The 21,247-nt window shown below is 44.3% G+C and overlaps 1 protein-coding gene across 4 annotated transcripts in view; it reads left to right on the forward strand.

Moving 5' to 3' along the window:
• ASB4 (ankyrin repeat and SOCS box containing 4) overlaps positions 1–15,136 on the forward strand; it is a 31,774-nt gene extending 16,638 nt beyond the window's left edge. For 2 of the 4 annotated variants that reach the window (XM_052692409.1, XM_052692407.1), the window contains exons 3-6: positions 2,969–3,268; positions 6,054–6,544; positions 7,761–7,874; positions 8,082–8,963. In XM_052692409.1, coding sequence (XP_052548369.1) covers positions 2,969–3,268; positions 6,054–6,544; positions 7,761–7,874; positions 8,082–8,270 — 1,094 coding nt within the window. In that variant the 3' untranslated portion in view covers positions 8,271–8,963. Of the gene's footprint in view, positions 1–2,968; positions 3,269–6,053; positions 6,545–7,760; positions 7,875–7,943; positions 7,989–8,081 lie in introns of those variants that run through there. The other 2 variants (XM_052692406.1, XM_052692408.1) reach the window with 2 other exon arrangements.
• The last annotated feature ends 6,111 nt before the right edge of the window (positions 15,137–21,247 follow it).

The following is a 21,247-nucleotide window of genomic DNA, read 5'->3' on the forward strand; positions in this document are numbered from 1 at the left end:
CAGGAGGCTCATGTGGCCACACCACTGCCGGAGGAGAGCTGAGCTGTGCTGCCGGCCTTGGCAGAGGGCAGGCCAGAGAGCAGCACCAGGCTCTGCACCTCCCAGGCACTACTGCAGCCCTAGAGAGCCCTGCAAAGAGGAGACCTTTGCTATTTCCTCACAGAGGATTTGAGTGCAAAGCCCAGCACACGCCCATGAAGTGAAGTATACAAATTTCTTGCACGTTCTCCATCACATTAACAGAACATTTAGAAACACAAAATATTTAATCTCTTCCTTTTTCAATTTTCAATAGTGCAATGAATTCTGCTTAGCTTAGGGGATCTAAAGAAATCCTGAGGGCTTGAATGTTGCTGCTGGGGAGAAGCTGTATTTTTCAAGCTCACAGAAAGCAAAGATGTGCTAGTTCATCAAACCAGAGGAGTCATCTGGAGAAACAACATAACCAGGCAAGACTTCCCACCTGGTTTGGAATTTACCAAATCCAATCCAGCTGTCAGATACAGAATTTCCAGAAACTTATAATTTAAAACAATGAAACAAATCTGCTTTCTGCTAAAATCAACGTACTTTGTTACCTACTTGATGAAAAGACTCCTCATGGGTATCTGGAAGACAGTAATGACCAGCTTTTGCCAGAAGCTTAGTGTGCATGGAGATAAATACCAGTCTTGGCAGCACAGCAAATATCCTTTTTTTTTTTTTTCTGTGGCATAACAGAGGGACAGCATCCCTCCTCTTCTCTTTTCCTGTGGTTACCTGATATTTAATGATCAGTCTCTGCTCTTTTGATCACATAAGGGTGAGGATGATTCAGCCAGGAGTTCCCTTGGGGACAGCATCTGAACTAACCCACACAATGATGAATGTACCTTAAAATACATTTTCTTCTGTCCTCAGCTGGCTAAAATGCATTTTGGTTGTGGTTTGAAACTACAGAAGTAATGCTTGGATTTTTAATTGTGGATATTTCAGTAAGAAGTACTAACCTCTCTTTTGGACAAGTCTCTCCTTTTTTCAAATGGTAGAGGGATAAATGTACCCCATGGCCTAAATCACAGCAGTGTATCTGCAGAAGGCTCTCCAGTAGCTATCATGCAAATTTTGTTTTCTGGGAGGAGGATTTCCCTGAGGAGCGAATGCTGTTAAGTATTCTAACAGGTTGAGCTTTGCCACGGCCCCAAGATACAAAGGGGAAAGAAGCCACCAGTGGCATAGGGGCTTTGCTGCCTCTCTTACAAAAGGTCCCCTTTTGGAGACTATGGCTTCTTTTCACCCCAACAAATAGGTGAGTTGAAAGACGCCCCCATATGGGCTGTTGCAGCTGCCTACCCAGTGCCAGGTCTCATCCCTTTGGGATCAGGGATGTCTCTGGCTCTGGGCAGAGGACGTAGGAGATGCTCCTTCTGCGGGCACCATTCACTCACAACAGCATAAAGGAGATAAAGGGTGGTCTCAGATAGGAAAACTATGGCTGTGTGATGGGATAACTTAGCTTTTAAGGATCACTTTCCTACCATTACATATCATTTATAGCTCACATATGCATATTTTTGGCCCCCAAGGCTGAACTCAGTGTAGGATCAGATTGGTTACAAGGAGAAGAGCAAAATGGGAATCTAGGTGGGGAAATGACTAAAGAAACCTGCTATGCTGTGTGCGTGGACTCTGGGATATAGCACACCTACTTTGCACCAAGCTTGGGGGCATGTGATGAAAAAGTTTTTCTCTCTGCCAACAGCAGTTTGTTTCTGTCTACCTCTTTCCTCTCTCCGTCTCTCTTCCTATCTAATATAGTGCACATTAAACTGTAAATGTATCTGTCTGAAATGAAGGTGGAAAATACAGAGCTCAAGACTCAAAAATTAAGGTCTGAATTAATTTGGCCTCACTACACATCTGTAGTACTTTCCTTTACTTTAAATTATTATGTAAAGTACTTTAAATAATAACGTTTACCAGAAACTTGTCCGAGGAGATAAATTAAACCAACAACATTTTATGGGCACATACTAGCTAAAAAGCAGCTGCTATACTTCAAAAATAAATATAGAAAAGGATAAAAATGAAGTTTTAGTCTTCTCCTGACCTTCTGCACAGTACTATCATAGTTTTCTTTTTTAAAGCAACTGATCATAGTCATCACTTCAAAGACTGTCTCTATACAGTCATGGAACATGTAGAAGTATCTTGGGAACAAATATTAAAGTTCTTTGGTCTTATACATGTTTCTAAGTGTACTTACACAGGTTTATAAGAATACTGTGAAGTTTTCAGACAAAAATCTGAACATTTTTGAACCAAATTTCATGCTGAACTGCACCTGCTTCTATTTGGCTCTTTCACGTAAATCACACCAGCATCAGAACTCCTCACTCCATGCCCCTTATGGGCAATAGCTGGCAGAAGGGCAGGGACTTTGCCACATTGCCACATTGTTGGAGATCATCTTCATGCAGTGCATCACTGGGAGTACAAATCCAGCTCCCTGAACATGTGTTCTGGCAGTGTCCCATGCAGAAACAGCAGGATGAGCTATTCATTTAGTCACAGCCCTAAGCAGATTCAACATTCTTATTCCAATACCACCTTTGTTCAGCTGTTGGCAGACTGAAGAGTCCATTTCCAACATATTTTTTGGGTGATGGTATTTCAAATGCTCTGAGCTTTTTTTAAAGATTATTATTCAGTCTACAGAGGTCACTAGAAAAACAAAAGCTGCCTTCAGTACATCTACATGGGAATTATCACTCCAAATGGCAGACTATTCAGCACACACAGTGGAAGTACCTAATGAAAGTGAAGTTATGCTTGAGAGAACTTTGTGTGCACTAAACTCTAGCTGGTAAAATTACAGCAAATTAAACCAAAGCTCCGATCTTCCCTTCCTCCTCAATTATTCTCAGTAGATGGATAATGCAAAGGAAAATCTTAGCCAAGGATGGTAACACTTCTCTGTTTTGTACAGGATACTGGCTGCCTAGTTACAAATTAAAAATATCCTGGGCAACTGGACTTCATCTGGCTGTCATGTATGGGCATCTGGAGAGTCTTTCAGTCCTGCTCAATCACAAAGCTACGATCAACTGCCGGCCCAATGGGAAAGCTGCAATCCACATAGCGTGTGAAACAGCAAATGTTGAGTGTCTCAAGATCCTCTGCAACCATGGAGCCAAGCTGAACTGCTTTTCAATGAGTGGGCAGGCGCCCTTGCACTTCTGTACAACACTAACCTCCATTCCTTGTGCCCAGCAGCTGATTTGGAGAGGTAAGGGAAAGTTCTGGATGGTTTCTGTGGTCTTTCCTAGGAGGCAAGTTTCCAAGACCTTGTATATTTATCCTTCCCACCCACAGCTGACTTGCCTGTTCATCTCTGACTCCTTTTCCCCATCTCTTTGACCAGCTGAAGTTTCTTCTCTCCCTCCCTGTCCATGGCCACCAGCCCTTGCTCCAGGATTGGTTCCCATTCCAGCCCACTGCCTGATCAGTCCCCAGCAGCAGAGCTCCTCTGAATCAGGGAATTCTTTTTCTCTACTTTTTTTTTTCTGTCTTTCTCATCTAAATTTACTACTGAAAGGCTCTCACATTAAAGTGCACCCCTATCTTCTTCTTTCTTCCAAAAGAAATTTCCTTGTTCTCCATAAATTCTTTCACCCACTTGTGTTTTAAGACCTAGCCCTGACAAAAGAAGTGTCGTTTTTCATACTGTCTCTTTAGTTTGCCAGCAGTCAAATTCTCACATCTCTGTAGGATATATGGGAAAAAGGCTATTATATAAGATTTTGTTTTCCTGAAGCTAGATATATTATATCTCTGATTGGCTGTAGCAAATGAAGCTATAAATAGATGCAATTCACAGATAAATATATTGATGTCCCTTCTACTGTGTCCTTAACACAAGGAAGCTGACTCTGGACTTTTAAAGACAGATATAAAGGGTATAGCAAAGTCAGGCAGCTCCGAGTCCTGAGTTACAAATGGACAGATTCCCTTATTTGTCACACTGGGCCACAACAAACACAAATACCTTTAGCTTTTTGCTACATATGTTGTTATTGAAAGCTTCTCTTGAGATGCAGAGACCAAGTATGATTTGTGGGCAAGGGGATCGGAAACCACAAATGAATAACCACATTGCATTACTTCTGCTGAGAAGATATATATTATTTTGTTTGTTAGAAAGGAAAATAAACGCTGCCAGTTATATCCTGCCCAAAGCAAAAAGGCCTGACAGCAGGAGCTGCTTTTGCTACCATGGAAAAGCTTAAAAGTCGAATGTACTGTTACAAAATGCAGCAAATGAAAGAATGTGTTCTGCAGGCTTTCTCCACCCACCTATCAGCAAGCAAAGAACAGTGCTTTGCAAGCCACCCTCTTTTCCTAAGCACTCTGTAAACTTGAATTTCTATGTGAGCTAAAAGCAGACAAACAAAAATGGGCACAGTCTGGAGCAAATCGTGGCAGGTGTGTACATGCAGCACCACCCAAAAGCTGTCAGCAGGTGTTTGCTGATGCCCTGAGCTGAGGTTTCCAGAGGTACCTCCCATCCCACCATCTGCACGCGGTGGTATCACACCAGGTCAGTTCAGGCAAAGGCAGTTCAGCCCTTTCTGGCTTGGGCAACCGGCCAGCCAGGCAGAGCTCTTCCCAGATTTGTTTACCACCTCCGAGCTTATGTTGCTGATACACTCATGCACATGTAACGTGAGCAACACCCAGCTGGGTTTAAAGGGATTAGCACGCAGCCCAGCGGTAATTTCTGACTCCTCTGTCTCCCTCTCAGTCATTACTCCTCAGTCTTAGTGTAGTTTGGCCATGTAAGGGCTACTTGGCTGGAGAGGAGCGGCCACACAGCTTGCTCTTGCTCTTGCATGAGCGCTTCATCAACTGCTTGCCAAAGCTCAGGGTTCGAGGAGCAGCTCTCGGCCACCCAGCTGCCAGCATTGACTTCCACACCTTCCACCACTGGAACAACCCCCTGCGCTCCCCAGCCTGCTGGCTCTGCTGTACCCTGATATGTAACAGTATGTATACACACAATGTGTACACTACAAATATATGTTTCGTACTGCAGTTTTTCTTTGCTCCAGGGAATGGGGTCTTGCCAACCTTTCCTCTGTTCTAATAAGCAGTGTTCAGTATTCTTTCCCTCAGTAATTTGCATTTCTTTAGAGCAAATTGCTGATAGCTGGAAGGGACGAGGGAACGTCCTGCCGAGCGGGCGGGAGCCCAGAGGCCTGCGCTGCTTCGGCGGAAACCTCGCCAACGCTCCGGGCCCACGCCTGTCCGTCCGTCTGTCCTGCGGCAGCTCTCGTGTTGAGCAGCAGATGGCGATGTTGCTTCAGCAACAGGGGTATAAATTAGGTGCAAGCAGACTTGTTACACTGCGGAGTCGAAGAATCATTAAGGCTGGAAAAGACCACTAAGATCATCTAGTCCAACCCCAACCCACCCCACCATGCCCACTGACCGTGGCCCTCAGTGCCACATTCACACGCTTCTTGATCACCTCAAGGGACAGTGTCTTCACAACCTCCCTGGGCAACCTGTGCCAATGTACCATCACTCTTTCACAAAAATCTTTTCTAATTTCCAACCTGAGCCCTGTTAGCAGCTCAGAAACAGGACTAGACCCTCAAATAGGGAATCCCTCCCTGCTTTCGTCCCTTCCTCCCTTCCTTCCTTTTTCAAATATCATTTATGGAATAGGAGTAGTGATCTCATTTTTCCCCTGGTTCTTTATAGCAGAAAGCACTTTAGAAATAGATTTGAACCTGAATGCTGCTCCAAAACTATGTTTAGGTAAGGTGTTCTATCAGCTCAGGGTCAACCTATGACACTGGGAAAGGAATCCAAGAATCTGAAGATTTTAAGGGTTTCCCAGAGGCCTAAGAAATGCAGAATCCACATCTCTTACTATTTGCATTACTACAAGCATGTTTCAAGATAAATGTCCATCCGCACCATCTCCTTGGGTAGCACAGCTCTAGCACAGAGGTGTCTGAACCAGGATTTTGTTGCCTTGACTGTTTCCCATAATCTTTCCTTGTCAGGAGCCAACGTGAACATAAAAACCAACAACCAAGATGAGGAGACCCCTCTGCACACTGTTGTGCGTTTGGGTATCCCCGAGCTCGTGGCTTTCTATGTGGAACAAGGGGCGCAGGTCGATGCTCTCAATGCCCACATGGAGACCCCCCTGGCTTGTGCAGTCTACTGGGCCCTTCACTACAAGGACCAGACATACAGCCCCGACCACCACCTCATCTGCCGGATGCTCTTAGACTACAAAGCTGAAGTGAACACTCGTGATGAGGACTTCAAATCTCCACTCCACAAAGCTGCCTGGAACTGTGATCATGTACTGCTTCACATGCTGCTGGAAGCAGGAGCAGAAGCCAACGTCATGGATGTCAATGGCTGTGCACCCCTACAGTATATCATAAAAGTGACATCTGTGAGGCCAGCTGCCCAGCCTGATGTCTGCTACCAGCTGCTACTGAATCATGGAGCAGCCAGGATATATCCCCTGCAGTTCCACAAGGTTAAAGATGGTTTTGTACAGAGCAAAGAGATGGAGAGAGAGGATGACTTGAACAGGAGAGAGATGAGAGAGCCAAACCTCAGAGTCTGATAATATTGGGATTTGCAGGAGTCCTATGAACTGTAGTCCCAGAATGCCCAAAATCTTGTGAGATGACCTGTTGTAAGACTGGTATCATTGTTAATGACAGAAACTTGATGCAGATGCAATTTTCATTCCCAATCAGTCTGAAAATACAAAGTCTAAATGTTGGCTCAATTTTTCAGAACTGACATTACCATTGACATTACCATTTCAGAAAATCTACATGCTTTCATCAAACCTTGCTCCAAATATACTTAACTGGGTTGTAGGAAATGTATATTTTGTTGCTTCTATCAAAGACTGGAAAAAAGATAAGACAGTTCAGTTTGTCCATTCTGACCTTTAAAAATACAAATCCATTCAAACTGAGATGGATCTCAGTGATGTTTTGGCTTATTCCTGGGAATGAGAGAAATTACGGGGAATTTCCAAATCTGAGCTCATAGCTGATGGGAAAAGAAACAATACTTGCAGGATCCCTCCCAAAGAATTTCTAAAGGTCTTCAATACCCAAAGCATTGTAGTTTCTTACTTGAAGCAACAAAGTAAGCTTGCTGTGGTCAGGACTCATTCTCTCATCTCTGCCCTGAGCATAACTGTGCTTCTCCTCCATTGTAAGCACAAGATTTCAACAAGCCAAGCAATCAGAAATCTTTGAAAAACTGCCAAAACTTTGGCTGTACCCTCCTGAGCCTAGACTGAGCTGCCCTGGTTCTGTAGCAAAATTTTTCTACAGTCTGTTTGAGAGCCAGACTTAGGGTCTCCATTTCCTGCCTCCATCTTTCCCCTATTGCATGGAGTGGGGCACAGATCCGATCTATAATTTGCTATCTGTACAATATGCAGCATGATGTTTAACCCAGGGGGGTGCTCTACAGCATTGTTTGTGGAAGTCTGCCTATGGTGTATGTCAAAATTGTACGTAGTATGGTGTGAATGCAAAGCATTACTCCATGAATGTGAGTGAGAACAAAGCAGTGAAGATGGGATTGTCTTTTCCAGCACCAACTGCATCCTATCCTATGTTTTAAATGTGTACATTTTAGTGTGTCCTTATGCTCTTCTCACCAAGCAGACAGGCTGGCCCCAGGTTCTTGGTGGTACTTATGATCCCTGTACATCCTGCCTACAGGTGCTACAAGCCTGTCATTCCTACCCCAGGGCTGTGGAGGTGGTCGTCAACACCTATGAACACATCAAATCAACATCAAAGTGGAAAGCGGCCATACCTGATGATGTCTTTGAGGTAAGCTCTTACTGGGTTGCAAAGGAGTAAAATCCAAGCTTGATATTTATTGTTCTTATCTGGCCACAGGAAAATGAGTATGCTTTTGAAAGTGACTAACATACCAGGGCAGCTCTATGGGCTTTTCCCTCCTGGTGAGATCTGTGTGTTGGGAGGTAGAGAGAAGCTCAGTGCCCTGAACCACTCATCTTGTTTTGCGTTTTACAGCGGCACCAGGATTTCTACGACTCCTTATTCAGTGTGTGCAGCAATTCACCACGGTCCCTCATGCACTTATGCAGATGTGCTATTCGGATGACACTGTCAGAACGATGCCACCGAGGCGTCCCCTTGCTCTCCATCCCACTGTCCATGAAGAAGTACTTGCTGCTGGAACCAGAAGGAATAATCTACTGAGCCAGTGCCCTGCTGCTGCCTGCGTCTTCATGGAGTTGCAGGCCCTGTGCTCACACAAACCTTCACTTCTGTGTGGCCTGAGGGCTGGCTGGCATTCACTGGCCCTCCTCAGAGCCTCCTTGGAGAAGCAGAGTTGGAAAGGCACAACCAAATGAACACATCCCTCACTGCTTTGTTGAGCCTAGCATGAACAACCCAAGCAATGATGCTTCCATTTCTATCAGTATTTATTCCACTGTCTGATATGGTTAGATTCAATCTGAGCAGCCCTTAATACTGTTTCACTGCAGTTTTCTTTAGCTGTCATTTTAGGAGTAAGAGGATACTGTCAAAAAGTAGTGTGTTCATTAGTCATTGGAATGCTTTCCCAGAAAGAAATGGGCAAACTGATTTGTATTATGACCACAGTCAGGATTGCAGTAGTTTCCTATGGATCAGTACTGAATTTGGGATTAATACGTTGTTCACTACACCTGTCTGTACCTTAAAGTTTTGTCATAATACTATTCTTTTTAATTGCAGTATTTTTTTCCATTATCCATCCTAGTATAGGAATGGGACTGAAATCTGCAGCACTGACAATTCTGTGTGTTCTTGTTCATGCCTTGCCTTGGTAGCTTTTAGAAGATGCTGTCTCTGTTTCCACTCTCATCGTGACCTGCATTAAATTCACATCCTGATATGGAAAAGGCAGATGCCCTGGACTTAACTGTGTCAGCTCACTTACATACACACATCCTTCAGGATGGTTGTGGGTGGAATCTGTGAAGAATACGAAAATTTCTGTCCATTGGTTACAAAAGGATACTAACCTATTAATGTGGACTAGATAGCTCATTTTTGAGCAGCTAAGCACAGGTGAAAAGAATTCCACCTTAACTGAAAGGTGTTTTCACATTGAGGAAACTGGGCTGAGCTGTTTCACACTTGTCAGCTGCTTGGTGCCTTTGAACCTGCTGATGCTGTTTCCCACAAAACAGTTTCTCCTGGCAGAGCCATTGTCTCCAGTGCAGGGGAAGAAATGCATGGTGCACTCTAGGTATCCTGCAGCAACAGTAATGTATAATTTGACCTATTGATAAAACTCATTTTTACTCCCTATTTTAGTTTTATGCAGTCCATTTGCACTGTTCTTCATTTAGACTCCGATAACTCTGGGCTCTGATAGAAGGGAGGTGAGCTGGGCCCATCATCAGAATCCAGCAGCCCCTGACTTCTTACTGCATCTTTGGCTGATGCAGTGGTTCCTTACTATCATTATTAACTCTCTGCAAGAGGTCCCACATCTTGCTGGGCTTTTCCCATCTGTACAGGAGCAGCCAAGCTGTTCAGCGTCTCTGTGCTTTGCAAGGTGTCAAGAACAGCACCCAAAGAAATGCTCAGAATATTTAGTATTATAAATCACTTTGCTGACAGAAAGCACAGTGATAAGAGCTCTTACCATTAGTAACAGGCCTAACAAGTGTTACATCTATATCAAAAGCAGTCCCACAGTCACTGGGGAGTCATAGGACCACACAGGTTGGAAAAGACCTTCAAGATCAAGTCCAGCCACCAACCTGACCTGCTGAGTGCCATCACCACACCGCATCCCTCAGTGCCAATCAAGCCCTGTACTTTACTAAAATGATGAAGGGTTTCTAAAGTGAATTTTGAGGGACTGGGAAAGCCTACATAATATAAAGCCACTGCTTTTCTAAGCAATGCATCTGTGTAAGTCAGGAATAGGGAAAAGGACTTGCCAGCTGGACAAGGCAAGAAAATATTTGTTTCTTTCTGAACAGTCTGACAGCAGGACTAGCTGCACCCTCCAGAAGAGGCAGATGGGGGTGCCTGGTTTTACTTTGCAGGCATACTCATGCTGGTGGCTTCAGGATGTGATATTCTGCATCTGGAAGTGGGAGGTTTAAGGCAGAACAATAGCACTGTTTTTGACCTGTCTTAGTGAGGACTCTCTTGCTGAGAGAGAAGAAAAAAGACTGTCACCACTGTTCCTAAATTCCCCCTGATCCTCCCTCTTCACATTGAACAAGCTTAATTTTTATTCTGCAGGCACCCAGCCTCACTTCCAAGCTTTGTACCCAAGCAGGTGCCAGATTACAGCCATTGTGGGATGTGACAGAGAGCACAGTGGGATCAGGCTGATTATAGTCATAGGAATTTGCAAGCTGTTAAAACACTGGAGAACATCCCCACTACAGAAAGAAAAAGACTAATTGATGCACTTTAATTGGTTCTGTTGTTTGAGTTAGAAGAACAACAGTAAGCAAACTTATTATTTGCTACCTTTTAACATTTCTTTCTTTTTAAATCTCACTGCAGTGACAGTAAGACTAAATACATCTAGTTTCTGCGCACTAGATGGAGCTGCCCAAGTGAGGCATGGGGGCACCTGATATTTGCTAAATTTACTGGCTGCACAGTCTTATTACTCTTAGTGCAGATTCATTGGAGATTCATGCTGTTATATAACTTCTGATCATGCCTGTATGTTTCCAAAGCTGCAACAAATTGGATGGCTGCAAATGGAAATAGAAAGAGACCAGGCTGCAACCCCTATGCTGTAAGTTTGAACCTAATCATGAGCTAAAATAACAGAAAATTAGTTTTAGCATTGCTTGGTGTTGCCTTGCCTTGCCTTCCTTTCCCTTCTCTTCATTATTTATTTGTGCTATTTGTCTTCTCAGTAAAAATGTAATCATGTCTGAGAAATTTTCACTGCATTTCACAGCCTGTTAGAATATTTAAAGCACACAGGAGCACAAACAATGAACTGTTGTTCCCACTGGCAACCCTTTCCCACAGCTCCATTAGTGACTTGTCAATAAACAACCTGGTGATTTTTAGAAGGTGCATAAGAAGAGACGTTCTTAAGCCAAATACTTTGTTATTCCATCTATGAACATAGACGTAGAGACACTCCACATGTTTTTGTGGGCCAGTGCAGAGCCATAATCCAGTTTTTCACAGACATTCACTTTGTATACTGCTCTTATAATAATTTGAAACCTTCTCTATTTGATGTCTGACTTGTTCCAGCTTGACTCAAAACTCCACAGATTTATCCATGGAGAAAGCATGTAGGTGAAACCAAAATCAATCTAAAAGTGTTCAGGACTGTGTTTTCATTCAAAATCTTAAACAACTATTCACATTTTTCAGCCTTCAGAAACCAGGACAGTGAGCCTGAAACAGCGTGACTAGAGAAGCTCTACTGCACTGCTGCTGATCATGCCCATCTCATGCCAAGGAGAGGAGCCAGAGACTGCAAAGTGGCAACTCGGGAAATTGCAAGAGGGAGCAGCTCATCTTACTCAGTTCCTTCTCAGCATGTAGCAAGTGAGTCACCCTTGAGACAGGCTACTTTTCCAATGTTGCTCCTAGATGGTAGGTAGGGAAAGCTATTTTCTCTGTTGTGTCCCACTGTGTGCAGAGCTACCAAGACCTTGAGAGTTGCACAAGGCTTAAAAATGAGGCAAGTATGTTTTCTCTCTGCAAAGGTGACTTTGTATACAACTGTCTGCATATAGGATGGTCCTAGAGCACAATGTATTTCATTACTCCGTACTGATACTTTAAAGCAATACTCAACAGTCCTGCTTTAAATACTCAACACTCAACAGTACAAAATCCTCCTTCAAACACAGGCTACCTGGTAAGAGTCTATTGCTTGATTGAATGGCAGCAATAGTAAGTCTCAGATCTTTAGCACAACTGGTGCTAATTTCACATCCCTCACTCCTCTGATAGCATGCATTAAGTACACTAGTGCACTGAGACAAGCTTATATTATAAAGAAGAAAAGGTTCAAAGCCCAGATAATAAATATAGGGCTCTGGGACCACATGGAACAGGTAGCCAGGATCTCAGTCTCTTTCTGTCCTCAGTGCTTGACAAGCCAGCAAGGGAAGGAGCCAAGCTGGCTGCAGCCCTTCCCATGCTCTTACATGGCCTTGGCACCAGGGCAGTGTGGAGGATGCTGCTGCTGCCTGAATCATCTTGAAAAGTTTAGGACCAAAACTGCTGACTAGAAGAAAGCAGACTGTATGGTCTGTATGTGCATTGGCACATGAGTTCATTCATAGAATCACCAAGGCTGGAAAAGACCTCCAAGATCATCTAGTCCAGCCATCTACAATATTCCCACACTAAAACGTGTCTCTTAGTACAACATCTAAAGGTTTCTTGATTACCTACAAGGAAAGCGACCTCACCACCTCCCTGGGTAGCCCATTCAAGCACCTGACCACTCTTTTGGAGAAGAAATTTTTCCTAACATCCAACCTGAATCTCTCCTGGTGCAACTTGAGACCATTCCCTCTAGTTCTATAGCTAATAGCACAGGAGAACAGGCCAAAATCCACCTTGCCACAACTTCCTTTCAAGTACTTGTAGAGTTCAGGCAGTTGACTCTTCATATGTAAAGAGACTTGGAGAGATATTCCAGTCAAATCTTTGCTCTAATTCATAACAGAACTTTTCAACTCAAGTCAGGGTGTCAGGGCTGAAACCAATACTTTCTACAGGAATTTTGGCATTAGTGAAATTTTCTTTCTTCAAAATCACTTACCATCTTGAAAGATCACTTCTTTCCATGGGGCAATCTGTTACAGCCTATACTCCAGTTCTGACAGAATCAAATGCTGTGATTGTGAGTTTCTTTATATCTCCCAACCAGAGCAAGATTGACAACTATTTCTATAAAATGTCAGAAACACAATTATTAGAGGTAGAGGGAAGATTCTGGTCTGCCATGAAAGGCAGCAGCTTTACTTTTAGCTGAAAGTACTGCTGGGCCAATTAAAATGATCACAGAGACTCTGCTCCTTCATATTATAGGAATGCCCTTTCAAAATGCACTACAACTTTTGGCAGTACATTTTGCCCGTGGGACAAATGCCTGTAAATTAAATATACAAAAGTTCAGTTTTCGAGATTGGAAGGAAGATTGAAATAGTCTGGGGTGGCCTGTGCTCTTATATACCTTTATTATACTTGGAAAAGCCAAGGAGGCATGCTAGCTTTTCAGCATGCTCCAAGCTTTGCAGGGCTCTTGATGGGCTGCTGCTGCTTTTCTGAAATGCTGCAAGATACAGATGGGTCAGACACAGCAATATTTCCATTTACTTTCAGGATATGGAAGTAGCATTTCCCTGTGCTCCCTAGGGTTTGCACTTCTACTAAATGACAGTGCAGAACATGCTATTAGCAGAGATGCCAAAGCCTAGCTAGTGCCTGACACCTTAACCTCCCTAAGAATTATATTAAAGTAGTGGAAAGATCTACCACAGTCTTTATTTGGGAACGGCAGGAACTTCTGCTACAGCAGATGAGTGAGCGGGTCAGAAAAGATTGCTATATACAGCAACTGTCAGATGAAATTTGTTGGCTGCTCCAAATTTTTTTTCCTGACCATTTCTCCAAATGCACCTTAAGCTTCATAGCACATAAAGTGGAAAGGTAACTAAGACTACTATGCATTCCAATGACCTGTTTGATTTTAATATACAGTTAACATTTCCTTAGCCCTTTGCCTTGCACTGGCACCCCATGAAACACTGCTAAATTACAATTAAGGCATTTAAAACAAGGACAGAGGGGCACAGGATAATTTTTACACCACTGGTGAACTGCTGTGTTCTTTCCAATGAGGGCTAGCTGGGGATGCTGCTACCAGCCTTTTGCTTGGTACCAGAATACATCTGCACTTCAGCCTTTTATCAGTGCAATTGATATGGTTCCTAGGCTGTTTACACTGCAATTAGCACTGGGTTAGATTATGTCAATAGTGACTGTCAACAGCGAGCTGCACTGGGTACAGCAATAAGCTTGCTGTCTATTTTTGGTAGATGGATGTTGAATGCAGACAAGTTTGATCAAGAAAAGAGATCTTCACCTGTTCCTGATAACCTCACAAAACCCTCCAGCTGGTGAGGGGCCAAGAACAGATAACTCTTAAGATCTGAGGAAAAACAAGCAAGAACAGAAGAGTAGCAAGCCTGCTTCAGAATAATGCCCCATAAAAGAGGAAAGAGAATAGTGGGACTTATAAATGCACGGACTCTGGCTCAAGCCGTGCAAAAACTGAGGTGCTGCAAAAGGGCAAGCCAGTACCTTAGCAGGCCACAGGCATGCAGCACATTGGAGATCCAGGCTGAGACACTGTGATCAGTACAAAGCTGTTTTCTGACAGAAAGTAACAGAGGTATTTTAACATCCATGCAGAGAAAAATCACCCAATAGGGCCAACTACAGAGAAGTCCATTGAATTACACCTACCTACTAAAGCTGAGCCAACACTTCTGAGTCGCTCCTGCTGTTTCCCAGTGTGCATGGCTCTCATGAACTCAAGGTCATGCTGTCTGCTTGGGTCAGCACTGAACAAATCTCTCACTGCCAGCAGCTCTGAGCTAGCCTTGCTGGAAATTCCAGCATGTCATTCAGGTCCATTTCTCCCATAGCCTTGCCTTTCCTTTATCATAAATCCAGAGAATTTCAGTGATAACTTTCTCTTTCACCTTTACAGTATTTTGGTAGCTTTTGCTTAGGGCAGCTTTTTTGCTACAGAGAAGAACAGCTAAAAATAATCTGAAATGAATTACACAGGTCCATGCACACACCAAATCAGATTCTTCTCAACTGACGGAATTTTGACCATCTGGAAAGAAGAACAATTAACTTTTATATTTACACCTGTTTGCTCATATATCAGGACACTGATTGTATAATTTGCAGCTGCTGTGTAGATGCAGTACAGAATGTGCTGCTGCATTTTCCCAGTCTTAAAGTTCCCTAATGCAATCAGGTATGCTGTGATCTGTGGGTTGTGTGACATTCCAGAATAAAACTGAGAGCCAGTTGCTTTACTATTTGGGTTGGATTGGCATTGAAATTATTTGGAGGGTTTAACACAATAGCATTTAGGTGTTCCCAGTCCTGTTGATAACGCAGTGTATGGTCACAGCCTGAACTTCTGATTGATCACCTGAGGCGAGCCATGAGCCAGCCAGAGGAGCACAGGTGCAGGCAATTCTCCTGTGCTGCCGGAAGGGGTGGAGCCTGGCTGCACCTCTCCTAGACCTATTTAAGAGCTGGCTACCAGTGGGAAAGGATCTCATCTGGAGATTCCTCCTTCTGGTGTTTTGTGGTGAGCCCAACTAAGGGTAAGCCTTCCATTTATTCTCTTTTGTTATCATGATCTACTTTGCTTAACTCTCTTGTTTATTTTGTGATTGTAACATCTTAATATCCATTGATCGTACAGGCAACGTTTACAAATTATTTCAGTGTTTTTCTGAGTGTGCGCTCCAGCACTCAGGGGCTGAATTTTCTGGAGGATGCAAATGGGAGGGAGAGAGCTGTGTGCCATCACCTCACTGTGTGTGTTAGCTGCTGTGCATTTGGGTGTGACTTTTGGACTGCTTTCAAACTGTGTTCCCTGCGGCATAATGCAGTTACCTGAAGCTCGTATTTTTAAAACAAGTTTAGCAGTAGTTTTTTTTTCTCTGTGAAGAAAATGGATTGACCTAGGCACTCTGTGAACATTAAAAACCCTGACACAGGGTGGCTCACGAACCCCAGATCTTCTCTGTATCTGCTCCCTCTTCTAGCAAGGGTGGAGGGAAGCCTGCTGGATTACGGGGCCTCTCGATCTCTTTGGCTCTGCAGGCCACGGGGCCTTGTTTACCCAGCCTCCTGAAACTGGGTCTGTCCAGCTAAATGTTCCTTACTGCTTGGGTGGACAGACAGCTTTCTCTCTTCTTCCCTTTCCAGTTGGTTGAAGCTCCACCAACACCTGACCTTCATCATCCATGGATCTTTCCATGCTGTAGGCCTTAGCCCAGCCTGGCCCAGTCTGTCATGGGGTTGCACATTCTGTGTCACTTTAACATCCTTGTCTTTCCCATATCCTCATAAGCTTTGGAGATGGCTGGGGACACATCACCTGGCCATGCTGCTGGGTTTGCAGTTAGCCAGCATCAGGTCCTGCCTGGTGGCTGCCACCCACTTGAGCAGCTCTTTCCAACTTGGGGCAGGGAGAGAGGCAGTTCCTGCTGTTTTTGGGGTGAGCTGGGTGTACTGGTTACAGTGGGGCAAGCGGCTCCACACTGTCAAGATCAAACTGCTAGCAGCACCTGTGCCTGCCTCGAGCATGGGCCTGGACTTTGACGCTGCTCCTTTGAGCAGCCTTGAGAGGAAGAGACGGAGGGCGGTGGTGTGACCAGCTCAGCAGCCTCTTGCTGACTTGACACAAACATGTTTTCAAGTCCTCAGTGTGGCTGGCAGGGTACATGCTGTCCTGTCATTTTGCTGCTTCTCTCTCTGGAGAATGTGAGAGCAATGCCAAGAGAGGCTGCTGCTGCCTCCTGCGGCCCCTATGTACACAGTGTTTTTGTTGAGGGGGGGAAAAAAAAAAAAGGATGGAAAGCTGAACAAAGCAGAACAAAGGAGCCAGCAGCTAACAGCTGAACAGCAGCCACGAGTTTCCTGAAGGTTGTTTTTAAGGTTTATAATCTTTCTCTCCTTGCTTGCAGCAGTGCTTTGTGTCCTTTTTATCTAGCACCAGCCACAAATTTGCCCTCTCCTTCAATCCACCCATTTGCTTCCAAGTGTCTGGAGCTACACTGACTACGGGAGGCATGCTTAGCTTTTTTTTAGGCTCCCAGCCCCGAACAGCTGGAATCATCTTCTAACCTTATTGAAGCTAGCCCTCACATTGTTCATGTTTTGGACATTCTTAATCCTTTATTCTAAAAAAGTCTCAGCTGTATGAGATGAGCACCAGCTGTGGCTGGCCACTGCCATGTGCTGTGCCCTGTCCTTCTGAGTCCAGGTGCAGACAAAGCCCTTCTATCCCAGCAGAGCTCGTGGTGGCATGAACACAAAGACAAGCTCCTTGTTCTGCTGGACAGGGATGCTTTTGCCTCTCAGGGCGAGCAGCAGCTCTGCACCTGAGCTTCCCATTTTGTACAGTCCATAGGGAGATAATGCCATAAGACCGGACTCTTTCCTGAGATTATGCTCTAGAGGACTTAGAAGTGAGTATGCTTCTTATCTTTTAGAGACCTTCAGGAACACCTATGTCTCCCTGCTGATTAGCAACTCAAGCTGTTTTGGCTCTGTTCTTGATCTGCTGATGTCAACTGGAAACTTGCCATTGATTTCAGTGGCCATAGGGTGAGTGAAAATTAATTGCCACTACTCTGTTGTTCAACATTTACATTGGTTAGTGTGCTGATCACATTGTTATACTTTGTACTGACTGAAAATGAGAAAAAGGTTTAGTGTACGTTAGAATCGTGTTATAAAGAACAGAGCTCATTATGGAAATCAAATCAGCAGAAGTTCCCAAACCAGAGTAGAGGCAGAGTATTGATATTTTACCTATATTCTTACAAGTGAGAACAATTGAATAACTACTGCTGGAAAGTATTATCTTCTAAAACAAAAGTCTTATAAGTGAAAACATTATAACATACACAAACATACTTTGTTTATGCTAGAAATATCTTAAGGAAAAAGGAAAAAAAAAATTGCTGCATTAGCACAATTCAAAGAAAAAGTGAAGCAAAATCAACAGCTCTGCCTGAATCTCCTGTCCTCATGAAATGAACTGACTGCCCCCTGACAGTTCATGCTGCTGAAGACAGAACTCTCATTTCCTGTAGCAGTGGATATGTTCATTCCTGGAAGGAAATAGGAGGATCTGTGGTTCTTCTCTGATCTGTTTGACTGCAGTGGTGTAGATTTAAAGTCAGGGCACATCCTCTCCCTTAGCATCAATACTACCAGGTGGAGAATATAATTCCATTGCAGAGCAAAGGAGAAGGCAACAAGAGGTCTTCAGAGAAGGATAAAAACATCTCCTTCAGTCAGCTCTGAATGCTAATCTCTGTAATATAATTTCTGGGGTCTGCCTGCAGCAGTTGGTGGCGATCCAGTGAATAGCTTTGCCATTTCTCCAGCAGCTTTAACGTGGGTGTTGTCATTGGAGTATGCAGAGGGTGAGTTTTGTTTTTATTGTTTGCTTCAGTGAATTGATCATCCATTGGCCTTGAAAAATCATCAGAAGCTTTTGACAGTGCACCATTCCCGTCCTCCAGCCACAAGAGATAAGTGCACAGGGTGCAGGCTGGCACCCAAGCAGCAGTGGGGAGCACAGGGGAAGAGGAAGGCAGGACCCCCAAGGCCCTGCAGATGGAGTGATTTGGACCAGTGGTTGTTTCTGGGCAGCTCCACAAATGATACAAATTATGAGAACTTGAGTCTCCCCAGTCAGATTTTCAGACTGAAGCTTTGCTCATCGTGCACTTACATAAAACCTGAAGTGAAGCTGATTAGAAACAAGGGAGAGCTGTCAAGTGAGTTCAGACGGTTTCATGTCAGCTCCTAACAAAGCACAAACAACCTCTTCTGCGTCAACAAGAAAACACTAAGTTTTATGCCTGAGCAAACAGCTTCCTATGGTCTGTGAAGCAATGACACGTACCCATTAATATCCAGAGAGGCATAAACTACCTGAATGACCCCATCGCAAAGGCTGAATTCCTCCAATAACACCCTCTGCAAGCAGGGGAGTGGCTGCAGGCCACCAATAGGCTTTGCAGTGCATGTTATGGACTGAAAGGCATGCTACCCCAACCGAGGGAAGGGCAAGGAACCCTGCCAAGTATTCCGCCCATGTATCAGATAGTTTGTTAAAAATCAACCAGAAGTGTCATGGATTGCAGTGCTTCTAGAAAACGGGACCACAGGCACAAGAATGAACACTCAGAAAGTGCATTCAGTGTGTCTAGTTTCTCGATAGTCTTAATTATCAACATCAATTACAGCTAACTCCTAGTTTTCTGTGAAGTCATGACAGTTATCAAGTAATTGGGTGTCCCAGGCAGAGGCAGCATGGCTCCAGCAGGCTGCAGAATCTTGGGCAGAGCTCTCAGGTGCTCACGTTGCAAAAGCCTCACTGCCTGCTGCTGTTTGTGAGGCACTGCAGCCAGACAAACCCCCAGCTGACACAGTTCTGCAGTGCTCCTGCTGGCATCTGCTGCAGAATAAATATTGTCTGGGATTTTCCATCATCCAGCAATGACAGTGGTGACGCTGTTTAGAACTCTGTATATTTGCAGCCTCCCACAGCCATCCAGAATTAGCAGGGGAGTTTGACTCATTTACCTAAACAGATACATTCGCTGATACTTGAGAAAGCCAAGAGCATCCATACAAGGTATTTGCATGGGCCTGGCAGAGTTGACAAAGGATCTGGGACAGACTTCTCTTCTTCTAGAGCAACAGATGGGAGACGAGTGGATTGCACCAAATCTTGCATGGCACTGGTCTCTATTTTTAGGCAAATAAATGGGCTGGGAGTCAGCTCACAGCTGAAGCCATCTGAGAATAGGTGCCTGCGTGTGCTCTGGGCACCAAGGATCCCATCACAGTTAACTGAGTTGTCTGAAGATGAGAGAATTATTCAGCTGGCTAATAAGTGTCTGCTCCAGGATGAGCTTTCTGAGGTCCTCGGGAAATATCAGCTGTGGTCACAGAATGGGAGCTGAGTTAGTCAGCTCCCACATATGTACATGTATACTTATGTAGGGCTGTGATAACACACTGTACTTGGTGTGCTTCTTCTGCCAAAGCTCTCGACTTTCAAGTCCTGTCAACTAAGGTAATACAGTACAGAAGGCTCAACTTGTAAACAAAAGGGGCTCGGAGCATCTCCTACATGAAGAAAGGCTGAGAGATCCAGGACAGTTCAACTTGGATGAGAGAAGACTGAGGGGTTCATCTCATCATTGTTTGTAAGTATGTAAAGTGCAGGAGTCAAGTGGATGGGGCCAGACTTTTTTCAGTGGTGCCCAGCAACAGAACAAGGGACAATGGACAAAATCCTGAAAGACAGAAAGTTACTACAATCAAAAGGAAGAACTTTTCTACTGTTCAGAGTGACAGGGCACTGGTACAGGCTGCCCAGATGTTGTGGAGTCTCTTTCTCTAGAGATATTCAAGCTGTCTGGACACTTCCCTGCATAACTTACAAAGGGAACTTATGCAGGGAACCTGCTTTAGCAGGGGGTTGGAATAGATGATCCCTAGAGGTCCCTGCAATCCAAGACTGCAGAGTCCCTCTCAGCTCCATGAGGATGCACTGCAGCCTGCAATGGTGGTTACTCCTCTTGCTGTATTTCAGAGTCACACGTTTGTCTGGGTTTTCAATGACATGACTCCCACAGGGCAGTGGGAGGTTCATTATTTGGGATGCTACTTCTCACACATGAAGTAGAGGAGGGACGTGTCGTGTAAACCTGTGCTAATTCTGCATGGGGCAATTCACTGCACCCTGATTAGTTGTTTATTCTTAAGGAATATAGAGAAGATGGGGTGAGGAGCAGCTTTGATAACTTACGCATGTTTTTGTACTGATATAAAAAAAAAATGACATGAAGAAGCTTGAGAATATTCCAAAGATAGGACTGTGTTCCAGCCTTTTGCTGTGCCATCTGATGTTTGAGATGGCAAAAAAGAATTCAGACTCCTTGCAAGCATTTTCTGCCCTTCCTTCCTTTAAGGTGAATGGAGAAATGTCCACCAGGATGCCCTGTTCTCTCTGTTGCATGAAAGGAGAGAGGAGCAGCGTCTGGCCAGGTGCTACATAATGTCATTCTGTCCTGAACATGCATGCGTGTTCAGCCACACACAACACCACTTTTTTTCCTGTAATACAGGATTGGGATACAGGAATTTGAGTTGTGTTGCCAACTTCTAGGAAGGGCAAAGTCAGACATCAACGGAAAAGTCCCTTCCACTTTGCACTGCAATGACTCTCCAGTGCCTCCACCAATTAGCTGAGCCAAGAAATGACAAATGCCAGTCTCTACGTTCCGTTTACCAAAAAGGACTTAATGGCAGAGAGTTATTGGGGTAATAACCTGATTACTCAGATCATCAGCACCACTACATGGAGAACAAGTTGTTTT

Source organism: Tympanuchus pallidicinctus, unplaced genomic scaffold (genome assembly GCF_026119805.1).
Source record: "Tympanuchus pallidicinctus isolate F22 unplaced genomic scaffold, pur_lepc_1.0 scaffold3, whole genome shotgun sequence".
Classification (NCBI taxonomy): domain Eukaryota; kingdom Metazoa; phylum Chordata; class Aves; order Galliformes; family Phasianidae; genus Tympanuchus; species Tympanuchus pallidicinctus.